At 33.2% G+C, this 17231-nt stretch overlaps 1 protein-coding gene across 1 annotated transcript in view; it reads right to left on the bottom strand.

Annotated features, from left to right (window-relative positions):
• Nucleotides 1–2570: 2570 nt before the first annotated feature.
• Smp_143600 (putative normocyte-binding protein 1) overlaps nucleotides 2571–17231 on the bottom strand; it is a gene marked incomplete at both ends in the record, with an annotated part of 33899 nt that continues 19238 nt past the window's right edge. The window contains 7 exons of the mRNA XM_018796296.1: nucleotides 2571–2603; nucleotides 3737–3842; nucleotides 6074–6252; nucleotides 7813–8181; nucleotides 9698–10224; nucleotides 12637–12949; nucleotides 15079–15272. Coding sequence (XP_018650523.1) covers nucleotides 2571–2603; nucleotides 3737–3842; nucleotides 6074–6252; nucleotides 7813–8181; nucleotides 9698–10224; nucleotides 12637–12949; nucleotides 15079–15272 — 1721 coding nt within the window. The remainder of the gene's footprint in view (nucleotides 2604–3736; nucleotides 3843–6073; nucleotides 6253–7812; nucleotides 8182–9697; nucleotides 10225–12636; nucleotides 12950–15078; nucleotides 15273–17231) is intronic.

Raw genomic sequence — 17231 nt, 5'->3', positions numbered from 1 at the left:
CGACAGTAACTCTAGAAGAGCTACAGGCGGAGTTTTATATTTTGATTTAATCCCGCTATAAGCATGCTTCTAGAGTTTATAACTTTTTCACTTGATTCCCTATTAGAAAGTCCATAGATTAACTCAAATGTGTAAAAGAATGGCAGTGTTTGATGAAAACATTAACAAAACACAATCTTCTGAATGATTTGAATATCACATACAAGGATATTAGAGATGTAATTCTCTTAAAAGAATAAAGCTAGGGACACCAGTAGTTTGTAGGAAGGCTAAGTCAAACTTGAGGCTTGCCAATTCGTAGGCTCAATCTGACTCCAAAGTTTATAAATCCCGATTAATTTCAAACGTTTTCTTTGGTTTATCGCAATATGCAACAAGACTTATTTGACAACATGACATTAGACGTTGGATACGAAGTGTGTTAGGAAATTGATATATTTCATGCGAATATATTCAACAGATCACATGTACGGTGTACATTGTTTGTAGGACATCGGAATTATATATGGCGTATGTGGTCGTGAAACGCTTGTCTAGTATGGATGTAAACTTTTCAGTCCAAATCAATGGAAAAGTAATTGTCTGATTCGATATAGCCCAAGAATAGTATAGGCGCACACACATTCGCGTAAAAATGGTATATGCGTAAAAAGTTAATAAATAATCATGAAAATACTTGATAGCATTAAGATAGTTACAATATTGAAACGAGATTTGAGCGTTCAAATAATCCAGACAAGAACAAGTCTACGTGAATGTGAGGCTGTTACGAGTTCTTTCTAGTTGTAAAGTCTTGCTTCAAGGTAGGTCTCGAAAAACTTCAAGACTAACCATGGGGAGAGAAATCTCATCATTTCTGATGAACTAACAGCTGAAAAAACTTAGAACAGATGGAAAGAGCTCGTCTGGATTCCTTACATTCGTGTCATTTGTGATGAAAAATCTGTCTTTCTGTCGAAAGGCTGTATACTGTACAAGATCCCGATCTCTATTATTGTGTAAGTGTGGAACATGGTCTACGAAGATGGTGGATGTGTTTATGTTGCAAACATGTGATCATAAATATATTCGAAGCATTTTTCTTGTATATCAAACCCATACATTGGGTAGTGTTTAGGTTAGCGGTACAGTATTATGTAGAAACGGTAAGCCGATTAATGAGATCATAAACAATCATCGACTAAAGCAGTTGCGACATGTGCTATCCATCCACACCCAGTGTCTATCCTTAAGATTATTGCTGGATAGTATAAAGTGGAAGAACATTAGGAAGGCGTAACATTATTTAGTGAAATCACTGACTATTGTTCTGAACCTAACTTATGGTTGGAGTGATAAGTCTTGCTAATTGAATGCTATACTCGGATCCTAAGCTAGTCTCGTAACCCCCAAGCTAAATCTACACAGTGACTTGAACACGAGAGAAAAGGCGCTAAGTATGCGAAAAGCACTTCACTCCAATGGTTCATTTATGTACAGAAAATATAGGGTTTTTATAGTGTTTTAAAAGTCCTTGGGTTCTCCCGAAAATTCTGGAATGCTACTAAACATAGTACCAGTGTAGTAATCAGCCAATCAGAAACTCTACATGTGATTTTTCATTTTCGTGATGTTTCTAGCAAAACTTCTAGTCAAAGGCTTATTGGATAAAATGCTTCCTTATGTTTTCCTGAGCTTGCCAAGTCTGTTAAGAGAAATTTTCAGGATCACCTCAACATGGAGATAACCCGAAATCGGTAGTAATTACGTTGTTTCTATATCTCTCTTTAAATGTCCAGTTTAATATCATCCCAAACTTTACGTTCCTCGATCATAATTATTCTTCCTAACTTAGAATTCTCATATTTAGTTTGCCATAGCACCAGATAGTTTTATTTTCTCTCCCCTTGCTTTTGATCTTTGTAATTTTAACCCTCAATGTGTTGATGTAAAATGTGGCGAACTGTATTTATAACCATTTTTTCCAGGTTCTATGTTGATTAGAATTGAATAACTAACATATTGACTATCATAATTTCTAATAGTTTAAACAAAGACTAAAGTATCATGGTGAATAACTCGTCTGGACAAATCTAAGTTTTATGAAATATCTGTTTTTAAAATCACAGTAAGTTCATCTTGATGTTATTAAGCGCCTATGTGATTTATCCTAAGTTTTAAACAGATTTTAATAAGACTCAGACATGTGACTTTTAAGCCAGTTTTACACTTATAATAACTTATTTCATAGGAAAATGTGATCATCAACATGTGTCACTCCTATATTCACATCCTTGTAATTCTACACTTGGACATCTGTGTGCTTGCATACTTATTATTTTATTCAGTCTCAGTCTACTTTTAGCATTATGCATTATCTATCTTGAGTTACATTAATGCTTCTATGAAGTACTATTTTGAGTAGGTACATACGTCTCCTGTTTCCGTTTTAAGTCTCTTTATTTGTTTGCCGAAATGGGTGTGTGAAGTGAAAACACTATACGAAACTCTCGTATTTCGACTTTTGATATCCACGTTGTTATTAAAGTGATTTGTTGATCGAATATATACGAAGTCAAATAAGAGATGTATCATTCGATTGACAAGTAGTCAAAATCACATGCCTGAAAACTATAAAAAGTATTTTTAAAACTTTTAAGAAATATGTGAGATGAAGGCCAATAGTTATGTAGTGATTAATGTGGAATTTGAAGACAGTGTTCGTGACACATTGACAATCACTAACTGAAAATCGATGTTAAGAAAAAACAAGTCGCATTAGACGTGACGTTCTATTTCTATTTGGGATATTTCAGGAGAAACAATATGATTAATCTCAACACAAATATTACATTATTAGCTGACAGCTGCTAGGAAGATTTCATGTTGTTATCTAGGTTTTTACATTAAATGTAAATTTCAAGCAGAGATAGATAGTGTCTAGCATTGGAATCCAGGACGCGTGTTTCGTCCTATTTGGGACTCGTCAGCTGAACATACCTACATCCAAGAGTTAACGTTACGGGATTCGAAATCACTACTGTTCACTTCAAATGCCATCGCATTATCCACTTAACTACTGAGTCCACTGACTTGTGCAATCGGGTGAAGTTTAATTCATTTGGTCTTGGTTGTTTGAATCTTCCGATTGACGTTTAGGACTGCAATTGATCAGTGTCTTATTGGTACATGTGAATGCTGTGCGGATTGCCTTGATATTGCCTTAAGACACGAGCATCATAAACAATAAATAAATTAAATGTTAATTTCTCTTCCGTAACGATAGACTCAAGCACACTTTTCTAGTCTATATTTCGTTTCGACATAATCTTTGATGCTTTTTGCATCGTTGTTACCACTCCTAGTTTGCCAATTTTTTGTCAATCCTAGGGTCACATTTTGTCATATGTACAGAGTTGCTTCATTCCATACTGGTCTTCGTCGAAGTATTAAGTGTCTCTGAGCCCACTTTCTTTTTCTATGTCCCCATCGTTTAAAGATAATGTTGAAGTGTTGTGTGACAGTTTCAGCAGCGTCCAGTTCACAATAGATCCCATCCATATTAGAATAATCTTGACAGTTTGTCACTTGCAATTACTGTAGGCCCAACCAAACACCAATTCTTAATAGTTGCCCACAAGATTTAACAAATGCCTTGAAGAACAAAGATTATATAACTCACTTTCATATTGTTTACTATCATTAATTAAATACAACAAATATTTTAATCCACACATCACCTTGGAAAAATATTTACCTTAATGCAATTTTTCTGTCTCATCCCTTCCTGAAGTGGATCCAAGGCAGATAATGTTAAACTAGACCCCAGTTTTATTGAATCAGTAGATTCATCTTGATGAGTACTATAAAAATTTTAAAAAGGGTGAGTAAAATTGATTTCTGTGCATCCTTCATACAAAAGTATATGGTTTCTAAAAATGACTAATTGTTTGAACCATAAGCCTATGTACTGTATCAATCCAATTCACACTTGACAGTCGTCACTAACTTTTAGTCAAGTACACTAAGAAATATCGATTTTAATAGATGACTTTCAAGCGATCGGGTTACGTATGCTTGATCTGCAGTCTATCTAGCAAGGTTTATTAAACAATCATATTGTGATGTTAATATGCATCAAACACGAAAGACAGTTAAATTCACTTTGTATTGTTTGTTTGAATCTTACTATTGATGTTTAGGAATACAATTGATCAGTCTTTTATTGGTATATGTGCATCCTGTGCGGATTGCCTCGATATTGCATTAAGTCACAAGTATTATAAGGATGACGAGCTAAGTGGATAAAGCGATGGGGTTTGAAACGAATAGTGCTGGGTTTGAGTCCCAGAGTGAATATCAACTCTGGGATGCAGGTACATCCAACTGACGAGTTCAAAAAGGAATGAAACGTGCGTTCTGGATTCTGTTGCTAGCCAACATTCAACTTTTCTTATAACAAAAGAAAGTTGTTCACATCAAAGTAAACAAACTTGTAAACTGTCTTTTGATTAAGTGAGCACGATCTAATTTATATTGTGAAACATCTCTGTTTTGACTAACCTATATCTTATTTCATCGAGTAATGTATCATAAAGATACAAAATACTTTTATTCAGTATTACACATCAGGAATAGACGTCATTATTATTTTTGTTATTTGGTCACTATTTAGGATCGCGAACGAGTTTTAATACTGGGAGAAGTAAATATTCAATATACCCTGGTTTTCAGACATGACAAGCCATGATGAAAACCACTAATAAAATTAGTTCACTTAAGATTTCAACTGCTTCTTTATGTTGAGGTTTCATTTAAAACTCTGCGTAAATATGACCTATATTCATACTTGAACCTAGAGTGGTCAGGGATTTCTTTTAGGCGGAAGCAGCTTGTTTTAGTTCATAAACTGTTATGATTGAGTCTAACTATTCTGATCAGGCCCATCCTTACTTCACAATCACATAACATAATTACAAGCTTCGTGTTAGGTGAGCTGCAGATCGATTGGCTGACCAAAGAGTGACGATTTTTTCTGATAAGAACTTCATAATAAACTATCTTTTAAAAAGGAGCAAATAATTGGCAAAGCTGAAACTTTGAAAACTAATATCTGGCGAATCTGGATATACATATACGTATAATCTGCATTTATTAAACAGTGGATTTACGGTATTATTATATCGTTTTAATTATATGCATCCATATATCTTATTAACGGTTGATATTGTCGTTTATTATCAATAAACTACAATTTACTGATTATATACCTGTTGCTCAGTTTTATATACCGCAGATGATCTTGTTTGAGATTTATTATATATGGTTAGTTATGGTATTGTATTAAATGTATAATATAATGTGTTACAGTGTGAATAACAGGAGGCACATTCTGTTCCGGGGATAGAACTAATTAGCGTTATCATTTACTATAGATATGATGTGGAAATTAGTGTTGTTGTTGTTGTTGTGGTAAGCGAAACAAACAACACTATACTCAGGTAAATCACCCTTGACGGTGTAGTTAATCATTGTCGAGTCGATGATTATAATAGAGTTCATTGAGAATGTACACTAGTGGTAAACACACACACATATACAATCAAAGAAAGCCGGTAATAAGTTTAAAGTTTAAATGATAAACTATGCTATTGACTTTATGAACCACTGAGGTTTACCAAAAAGTTTTCAATGTCCAAGTAACGTATTGTATCCAACGTTTCCGACTATCTTCCCGTTCATCTAATAAGTGAGTGCTGAATATCAGACCGTACTTTCACTAAAGAGTTAATTTCAAGGGTTTGCAGCTATCCGCAGAAGTCTGGTGTAAATATATCAGTGTAACATACATATAATATATCAGAATAAAAAAAGAAATACAAATATGATGAAAGTTAGGGGTTGAAATGAAATCCTTAGTAGAAATTAACACTAATGTGTAGCACGCAACCACATAATGAACAGAAAATGTAAACGGAAATGCTAGATATAACACATCACTTAAACAACTAAAGATGTGACAGATAGCCTCGACCTTGTTTTATAATAAACAGTGACAACATTGAATAAGGTCACGCACATATAAACTACTTACTTATTGTAATATTCAATGTATTTATTTATTCGATTTAAATAAGTATAGGAACAACAAAATTGACGCAATAAAACTGTTGTATCCGAATGAGCATTTATGCTGGCCCAATTGACTACTTTACATAAATTAACCAAATGATTATGAATACATGTCATATACAATAATTTAAACTGAATTTCCTGTATATAAGGTGGAGAAAAAACAATACGTACAAATAAGAATAATGGTAACAATATTAATTATTCTGAATGGATTTTCTACACTTTGAACAAAGGAATCTGTCGTCATTCAGTCCTATGACTATCGTATGAGATTTACTTAAAGTAAATCAAAGATAATTACAGTTAAACGTCGAGAAATGAATAATTTTCATTATAAAATAACGGATTGAAAAGTAAATCCTTAGAAGAACGAGTTGGATCCTATTGGGTTAAAAGGAGATTTTTAGATAAATAAACTGAGTGAATTTATGAGATTTTGAATTTGCTTCATTTGAAGTGACTAAGAATTGTGTACACTATACCCATTCCTTTACTGTGAAATATCTTGGTGGGCGAAGAATGAATTCATAGTGACTATAAATCACGACACAGAAGTCAGTTAAGTTGATGACAACCGTTAATGTATATCATATCACAATCATGAAGAGTGACTGAATCATTTTATTCATCGTTACCAACTAAGAAGCATAATATTTCCGGCTGACTACTATGGTATTCGACTAGTATGCTTTACTTCCTCACATAGGCGTTCACCACGTCTGTCTAATAATCCCTGGTTTTCAACAGTAACTCGACTGAGATCAACCTAAGATCTATAAAAAATATAACGAAACAGTTGGATTTTAAATTTTTTTCCAGGGATCGGAAATTTAGTAAAGTAGGTCAGTGAATTAGAGTTGTGACTTAGTGATATATATCCTATTATCTGTAGTTCGGTACGTGCCCACAATACTTGTTAAGTTAGGTATGATTGAACGACTCAGATATGATTGGCGCTATAGTGCGATCGGTAACTGTAATCATTGCACGAAACTTCAACACCTGACAGCCAATGCTGGCAGATTAATTGCAAGAAAACCTGATATTATTAGTAAAACAAGTATTACAAACGAATTGGTACAACTCCGTATACATAGTAAGGAAAACATGACTTTCAAGCATACGGAAATTTAGTTTACTAAAAGCAATCGGAGTCAATCAGAAAAACGGACAGCTCATGCCGAAAATCGAATTTTGTAAAAAAGCACTTAGGGTTATCGCTTTAAAAAATAATTAAGCATTATTCATAAAATTTGAGGAATCTTATGATCATCCGAGCACTTCATTACAATACTTGGGTTTCAACCAATAAGACCTATGTTTGGACTTCATCTAATCTACTTTAGTTTAAGCATCCAAGTAATAAAGTAATCCTTTTCCCTCACACCTAATATGACTCAAGGAGAATTACATAAACCAATATTTCGCAAATGAGATACATTTTCACCATTTGTAGATAGTCATCCTCAGTGTAAAGATCAATTTTGAAAAATAAGAAAATCGGACTTAAGTCCTCTTATCATTAGGCCTGTGTTCCACTGACATACAATGAGTATCATTACAAAAATTTTCAAATATTAAAAACATTGAAGAATTGGATCAATCAATTAATTGTTTATTCAAATGATTAATAAAAAAGAAGAAAATCAGGACCAGCGGACCAATTAAAAAACAACAATAAACATTTCTTTAAATTACCTGAATATTTGTAGACTTAGTTGAATATACTGATTTAAGACTGTTCAGTGAAGTACATCTCTGATTAATTTCATGATATGGATATTGTATAAACATAATATCGTCAACGTCGACTAATAACATCATTTTCATTTTTTCAATTAAACACTTCACATTTGTCTTGATATATGTTAAAATCTCTTCACATTCATGTTTAATCCTTTGTGTTAACTGATTAATATATACTTGTAGACAATTTATAAGTAGTATTGATAAGTCTAATTGTATTTTTATATTGATATCATTAACATGATAAACAATAATAGTTTCATATTCATTGAGGCAATTTTGAAGTAACTCTTCGATTTTTACTAACTGATCTAAAAATATCTGTAATAGTAATATTTATAGTAGTAGGATAAGAGATCTTTAAAAAAAAGTTGGGCTTAACTTTTAAGAGAAAAAAGACGAAAAGAAAAATATTATAATCAGAGATTGATATCATCAGTCAATATTATGATTCACTTCGGTCTACACAACTTGGAATACCAAAATAACACTGTACAATAAAAAAGATTGAATATAAATTCCAGGCTAACTTTCACTATACTCCATATGTAACTCTTGAAGCAGATCCAAAAAGGTTAGTAGAATTAAGCAGAAGTTTTATTTGGAGTCCAATTGACTATGGTATAAGATGAAAGTGTATAGGAACTTTTTTCGAGTCTCTTTGATAGTTAACCAGTGATTATGAGAATTTCATACAGTCATATTCAACTTCATGGATGAAGTTTAAAGTTATTCAAATGAGGATTTAAATAGTTATGTAGGTTGATTTGAATTGAATTCTTGAGAAATAATGCATTCACCAACAGTTAGAGAATACAAATGAAAGTCAGGTAAGGCTTGAGAACTTTTTCGTCTTCCTTTGTGATCGATCAATCAATAAAACTTATTAAGAAATCTCTTAAAAATGATATCGATAGAATGACTTCAACATTAGATTCAAGAAAACTGTCCATTGTAAATATAAACCGAAAACTAAAATCTATTTGCCATGTTGTGAGGTTCCCTATACTAATATTGGATGTACAAGTATCCTTCATATACCTGAAACCGAACAAGGTACTGGAGATTATCAAGAATGAGGAGGAAGTTTTGTTGACTAAAAGTGAACCAAGAATATATGTACACCTATTTATTAATATACATCTCTTTGCTTTTAAAAATAAAGTCATATTTTCAATCAATAGAATGTGTCTCAGTTCCTAAAAAAATAAAGCCGAATCTCTGTCAATAGCTTGCTCTTATCTTTTGATTGGAACAAGGTATCACTATTTGAAGTCCTTTGTTTCTAGAAATAATTACTTTTAAATTGTTTATGTAAAGAGTGAAATTTCCTCATTCCATAGAATTAAATGTGAATTAGTCTATGTAATGCTGTTTGTTGTTCAAATACGAAGTCAAATAATCAATCTTAACTATCTCACCGGTTTGTTAAGAGTTAACTGAGATCATAGTTCATACAGAGAAATATCTATTATTACTTGTGACCAACTTAAGAAATAAATTCTAGAAATTCCATGCTCATTAATAACGCTGTGAGCATCACAAAAGACACTGATCCTAATGAATAAACTTTGGAAAATGTCTAAAGCATTGTTAAAGAACCATACGAAATTGAAACAGAACCATTAAAAAAATTTTTGGGTTACAGTTCATTCATTTTCGATATTTTTCTTGAGACATTAATATCTGCAAACTTAAGACTCTGAATTTCTGTTTGCATATTCTGATGTTTGTTTCACACTCACTTTAATTGAATTAAAACCTACAACCTTTCATTGAAATTAATTAATTAGCAGGCAAGAAAAATCATTCAATGAAAATCCATTAAGAAACCCACCTCTGCATTTTCTTGGAGTTCATCATTGAATGATGATGCTAGTACAGTTTCGTCTATAAAATGTATAATCCATTCTGAAATCATATCTATTCGACGTTGTAATGTAGTTAAATAGATTTGATTTTGTTCAAAATTTATTGTATTCTTTTCGTCGTCAACCTTGTATTGATTTAAGGCTTTGAGGTGTTCTACTTGTTCATTGATTAACATATTAATGGAAGATACATCAATTATATTATTATCTATTAAAGGATTTCTATGACATATTGTACATAACACTTGTGATTTAGATGAAAGAAATATCTCATTCGTTATATGACAATTATGTATGATACCATCATTCACTTCATCAGCAACGATAGACGATGGAGATGATGAATTTTTAAATGTTCCCACCAAATCGTTAACAACATCATGTGAACAGTTTGTGTCTTCGTTAAGAAATAGACTGTTTAATAATATTTGTTGCTTTTTCAACTCGTCTATCGCCTCTTGATAATTAAAAGACCGTAAAGACCGATGTATATCTACAAATGAAAAAGACAAGAGCCAAATAACTTCACAACAACCAATGTTGATAAGATAGAATAAACCCTATTTCGATTTAATCAATATTTTACTGCTTGTGAGTGCGAAAGTGGCAGGACTTGACAATATACCAGCTGAAGCACTGGTCACACATACAAGTAACTGCAAAAATGCTCCACATTCTATTCAGGAAGATCTAGGAGGAAGAGTAAGTACCAACAGGCTGGAAAGAAGGCCACCTCATCAAGATACCAACGAAAGGGATCTGAGCAAGTGTGGAAACTACGGAGGCATCAAAACTACTATCGGTACCAAGAAACGTTTTCAACAGAGTGTTGCTGAACCAGAGGAAAGATCCAGTAGATGTCCAGCTTTGAGATCAACAGACTGGATTCCATAAGGATCAGTTGTGCACAGACCGAATCGCAGCACTACGGATAGTCGTTTAACGATCAATCGAATGGAACTCGTCACTATATCAACTTCCTTAATAATGGGAGAGCACTTGACAGTATGGATAGGAGGACTGTTTTGTCTTGATCAAGGTTGTAGACAATTATTATGACTTGCTCAAGGTCGTCGCTAATTTATTATGGCCTTACAAATTAAACAAGGACGTAACTCGCGTGAATTATCCGCCAATAGAATACGACTTCTACGACCTTAACACTGTGACAATCACGGTCGATTAATATGAGTAATCTCGCGTCCTTATTGGTCCTTAATCCGCCTAGCCCGTCCACTTGAGTCCAGAACACCAATAGCAGCCTCGGCAATATGAATCGTTTACTTCAAACATACTTTGTTTATATACCAGACAGACAGGCCACATCACACCATAAAATAGAAAATAATATTTGTACAAAACCAAGCCAAATGTGGCTGTAAGCGTGGGAGACAATAATCAGTAAACTGAGTATAACTTAGGAAACAGTAAGTCATATAACAATAATCAATAGGTCAAAATGAGGCTTATAACGAGATGAATATAGATATACATAATCTAGTCACTGAATAGTTATACAATAAGAATATATATAGAATAATCGTCCATTAATAGGTCCTGGGAGTTACCCGTACTTGTGTCTTTGCCACGATATAACAATGACTTAATGAAAACGTCTTCGACATTATGATGTTCCTGAGAAAATCGTCAATATCATACGGAATTCACATGACGGACTACAGTGCAAAGTCGTGCATGGAGAACAACTAATAAGTGCATTCGAAGTCAGGATCGCAGTCAGGAAGGGCTGCCTACTCTCTCCCTTTCTCTTTCTTCTGGTAGTTGACTAGGTTATGAAGACCTCAACATCTGAAGCGAAGCACAGAATAAAATGGACAGGTTTGATGCAACTAGACGATTCGGATTCGCAGATGAGCATCCTCTTCTATCCCATACACACAAGCAAATGCAGATGAAGACAACTAGAGCGGCGGCAGCCTATGCATCAGTAGACCTCAACACACACAATAAAAAACCAAGATCCTCAAATACAACACAAAGAACATCAACCAAACCAGTCACACGTGATGGAGAAGCTCTGGTAGAGGTGGAATCTTTCACGTACCTGGGAAGCATCATCAACGAGCAAGGAGGATCTGATGCAGACATAAAGGCAAGGATTGGCAAAACAAGGGCAACATTCCTACAATTGAAGAACATATGGAAATCAAAACAACTCTCTACCAACCAATATCAAAGTCAGAATCTTCAATACAAACGTCAAAACTGTTTTACTATACGGAGCTGAAACGTGGAGAACTATTACAATCATCATCAAAAAGGTACAACTATTTATAAACAGTTGTTTATGTAAGATACTCAATGTCTGTTGACCGGATGCCATCAGCAACATCCTACTGTGAGAGAGAACAAAGCAGCTTCCAAATGAAAGCGAAGTTAGAAAAAGACAGTGGCAGTGGATAGAACATCAGTCAGTCCGTCAGCTACAACGTAAGACCAGGCAAATATATGCATACATCGTGGAAATCACTAAACTGCATCACGAAGCAAAAATTAACTAGGAATCTTGAAGGGAAATGAAAAATAGGAAGGCCGAATGGCACACTAAGTCGAGAATCGGAAGCAAACAGGAAAAGGGTGAATAGTAATTGGAAAAGATTGCCCAGGACAGAATTGGATGGGGAACGCTAGTGGGCGGCCTGTGCTCCTCCACGACGGGTAACAGATGTAAGTAATTGTGAACATTTTCCTACACTCCGTGATCACGAGATGAAAATAAATGAAATTTACCGTTCATCTGCACCGTTTTCAAACTATTATAAGCAATTAAAATTTGTGCACAAAATTCTCATATGACTACAATTGAACTTGAAACTGGAAACCATTAGTTTATTGGTATGTAAATTTATACTACTAATAAGTAATACATTTAGGAAAGACTTACGTGAACATCCGGATTTCTGTGGATATATTTGACTCATAACATTTGATAATTCCGCATTGTCTAACAGAGCATTAACATTATTGCATAAAGATACAATATGTATCCATCGATTCATAATGATATGTAACACTGATTTAAGCTGATGTAAACGAATACCAAGAATAAGCCAATCACTTGTCAAAATAGTGTTTGGCAAAATATCAGCATTATTAATTCGGCTACAGATTGTCTGATGAAAACTTTTTATAGTAAATATGTGCGTAGAAACATAAATGAATAATGGTTCTAGTTGAATATATTCATTATACCATGACTATAGTTAAAGAAAAATAAAGAATGAAAACTGTTATTATTTGTCAAGTAAACAGTAAAAGGTGATCATCTTGGTAAGTATTTATGTATTCAATACAATGTTACGTTGTCGAAGACAATGAGTGAAAAGCCGCACTAGACTTAGAGCTTTTTATGGTAGATACTCGTCAGAATTGTGTATCCGAAGTCGTGATGAAACTAATGTTTATCGTGGGATTCGGACTGGGATCATCCTGTTTTACACACGGAAATTTTACTGTTGAGTTATTCAAACTACGAACTATTTTGTTTGGGACTGAAGTATTTAAGCTTACTGGTCACTGAGTAATAATCTATATAGTGTTTGTATAATCCTTAATGATGATCGATTTTACCGGCTAAGTGGAAATTTGGTCAGGTTAGATTAATTGTTAAGTAATACGAAAACTAGGTTCAATAATCTCTGTTGATTGCCTTCAACCCAATTAGCATTAAAACATGATACATGCGATGTTAATTCACTTAGAATAAAATTATAGTCAGCAAACACGACTAGACAAACATGACGCTCGCTGTTACTCAGTAATTGGTCACGATATATGGTTGGTTGACGTAAGATACAGATAGCTATCTTCACATTTGTGAATTTACCATCATACATTTAATCTTTAGTGTTATTGACATCAGATCACATTTTTTCTCAAAATTTGTAGTTTGGTTGACATTATTTAAAACTTCAATAATCCATAAACATTTAAAATCGTCACAAACCCTTACGTAATCAAGTACAACTGAATATTGTTCGCACCTTTCTTTACCTTTTAATTTTACAAATATACAAAATACAGTTGGGAAGCTTATTTTCTATTCAACTATCGATTCATATATTCTCTTTCAAGCTAATCAGTTAACCGGTCATACTAGGATACACCAAGTGAAAAAGTTTGATAAATATACGATGTTTGTATCGAGTAAATCACTGCAGTTGAAGTGTTTTTGACTCTAAATTATCAATTTTCATCATACAAAGTTTGATTCCATTAAACAAGAACCCAAATGTCATAGAAAATATTAATAATTTAATAGATTTAAGTGGGAAATCCCAACTTCACATTAATAGACAGACGTGACTATGTCCAAATAAATCTACAGTTTTATATGGTGAATTCATTATAAATTATGAGAAAATCAAAATTATAATCTATTTAAGATCAGGATAGTACCTCAATAATTTAAAATATTCAAAACCGACTCATTTTACTTAGAGATTCTAGCAACCGGATAGTAGTATCATTAGCCATCGCACAAAACAATAGTGACACGATGAATAATTAATAAAGTGTCGATCAATTATAAGTCACCTATCTATAATAAAATAAACTAGATGGTCAATTACTAGAATAAATTCAGAAAATCTGAGTTCTAGGCAAAGCACTTGGAACTGAGATAATCTAATTATTAATAGTTAAGTCAATAAACTTTATTTATTTACTTAAACATATAACGTTGGTACAAGTAGGCACCAAATATACATGCACCATACAAATAATTCAATTTGTATGAGGGCTGAGATACTAATCGGATGTCCAAACTGGAGAAAGTGGTTTTTTTTTAGGGGACCACACCCTGAGCATTTGATACAGAGGTCTATTCCACAAGACAGTGGAGTAACGTAAGGAGGTGCAGTCTCATGATAGCTGATGATCAACATTAAGTTCATACGCCATTAGTTCGCTCAGGATCTTGAAGCCCATGTGAACCACTGGCTGGGAACTAAGGGTTTTCAACTCCCCTAGATGGATCCCCCATATCCACCAACCTGGTTAAAACGCCAGACATTCGCTTTTTGTCTTCTCAATTTCGTAAACAACATCCCTCCCATGAGAAGTCAGTGAGTAGGACTTCCCTATCAGTGACTGTATACGCGTGGCCATGTGAGTATTTCGTGGAAAGTGGACTCTCCCAACCCTTGGCCGTAACAGGGCATTCGGGGTAGAAGCAGTGTACATCAGCCGATAAACGTAATCAGTTAGTCAGCTACAACGTAGGACCAGGCATATACAAACGTAATAGTAACTTTCAAATAACAAAATGACATATATTATATAACAAAAAAAATTATTTTCATTCAGTAAAATTATCAATACTTACATTCACATGAATACATTGTTTGATAATATCATCTAATTTGAATTTGAATGAATGTTCATGAGTTGTTACAAATAAACTCTTCATTGAATGAATAATATTTTGTTCTAATAAATTAAATCTTTGTAATAAATATGAATTTACACAATTATAACAATCATCTTTGTTGTTCATCCCCTTCTTATTGATCATGTTATCTTCAATGAAATATTTCATGAAGTGATTGAAGTATTCTAATTTTATATTGGACATTATTGATTTAGTTGGTAATAAATTTAATGAATTAATTGAATTAGTACGTTTAATTGTTTCCATTAGATTTATGATATAGTCAGTTTGAGAAATATAAAGATTTAATTTGTTTTCATTAAATGATAATAGACCAGTTGAATATAATTGAATTGATTGTAAATATTCTATTGAATTTATCCATTGTATACGTTGATGTTTTATTCGACATAAATATAAATCGGTTAATTTAATTAAGTTGAAAATTTCTTTATTTAATGAAAATGTTGATTCTTTAATTGATTTAGTAGAAAATTCTTTTATATTAGATAATAAAGTATGTTGACAAGCAGATTTAGCTAGATTCATCAAAGATAAACTAGGTGGTATGTGATTGAAATCAGGATTAACAAGGTTAGGGTTGGTATTCTCAACAATCTCACCATATGGATATGAACTACATATACAATGATTATCAATTAATAACTCTTTAATATTTGTCTCATATATATCTTTGGATTGTTTTAATTGATGAATAATACTCCTGAAAAATGTTTGAAACTTTCCATACTGATTGATATGAACTTGAAGATTCGAATAGAGCTGTTCCAGTTTTTCTACTACAGTAAGACGAATTGTAGTAAATTCCTTTAGTAATGACTTTGTGGATAACTGAAAAAAAAAGAATTGATCATGCTATATAACACAAGACACGATTATTTTACTGAACTCGTTACCCTACTTATAAGTAGTTGACGCCGTACAGTAAATTATTTTAGGAACTGAATAACCTTTGAAGACCAAGTAATTTACCACGTTGGTATGTGATATAATATGAAGACAAATGTACTTACGTATGCTATGAGTCTTTACGATGCTACGTCTTGCTTTTCTGTTGTACTGATGATATTTTGAAGAAAAGCATAAATGTTATACTTGTAATCATATTATACCTTCGTTGTTTTCCCTATCAACTCAAGGACGAGTTTAGTGAGCAAGAGTTCGCTCTATTATACTTCGTAGTTGTGAAACATGGAGTTTAAAAATAGAGGATATTCTTAAGTCACTAATATTCGATCATAGGTGATTTTGAACCATTCCTTGTATGTTTAAGAACCATCTAGTCAGTAATTCTGAGGTTAGACGCAGAGTACTAGGTAAGCGTGGTGAATAAATTGACGAAGTAATGCATTTTTATAGATTGAGACGGTTAGGACATGCAGTATGCACGCTTGATCGCCGACTACCTTTATGCACTAAGATAAAGGAAATAAAACGTTGGAAGAACGATAGGGACGGCCAAACTAAGACTTGGCATCAGTTCATGAAGACGCTAACTATTGAGTTGAGTCATTTAGGTATGTGTACACAACTTGGTTGAAATCCTCATGATTATCTTAATCAATCGTAAGAAACCTTGAATGAAATGATTCAAAATTGTTCGTAATGGCTCAGGTGTATTCATTAACTCTTTGTCTTTCCATAAATTCGAAGTTTCTAAATTCTTCATGAATTTTCTTATTCCACTAATACGTATTTTATTCTCAAATTTTATCTTCTATGTATAATGTTTTCCAATATCATTAATACTATTACAACCACTACTACTCTGAGGATTCACCTTAACAATTTTATCTCGCTGTACTAATTAGGTAAGGTAAGCTGGAACGATGTACATTCCGTTTGATTAACAGTTATTTAAAAAGTTTCAAAATAATTAACACTGAAATCTTTCTTATCAATAAATACTTCATAGTTGAAAGCGTGAGTCAATTGAAGCTAGACCACCATCGAAAACCTGGAAGAACTGGACGGCCGTTTCGTCTTACTATGGGACTCCTCAGCAGTGCGCACCCACGATCCCGCCCTCTCGTGATTCGAACCCAGGACCTACCAGTCTCGAGCCAAAACCCTTAAGCGATAGACCA

Source organism: Schistosoma mansoni, chromosome 2 (genome assembly GCF_000237925.1).
Source record: "Schistosoma mansoni strain Puerto Rico chromosome 2, complete genome".
NCBI classification, from domain to species: domain Eukaryota; kingdom Metazoa; phylum Platyhelminthes; class Trematoda; order Strigeidida; family Schistosomatidae; genus Schistosoma; species Schistosoma mansoni.
The sequence above is the reverse complement of the archived record's forward strand: the minus strand, read 5'-3'. Positions and strand labels throughout refer to the sequence as shown.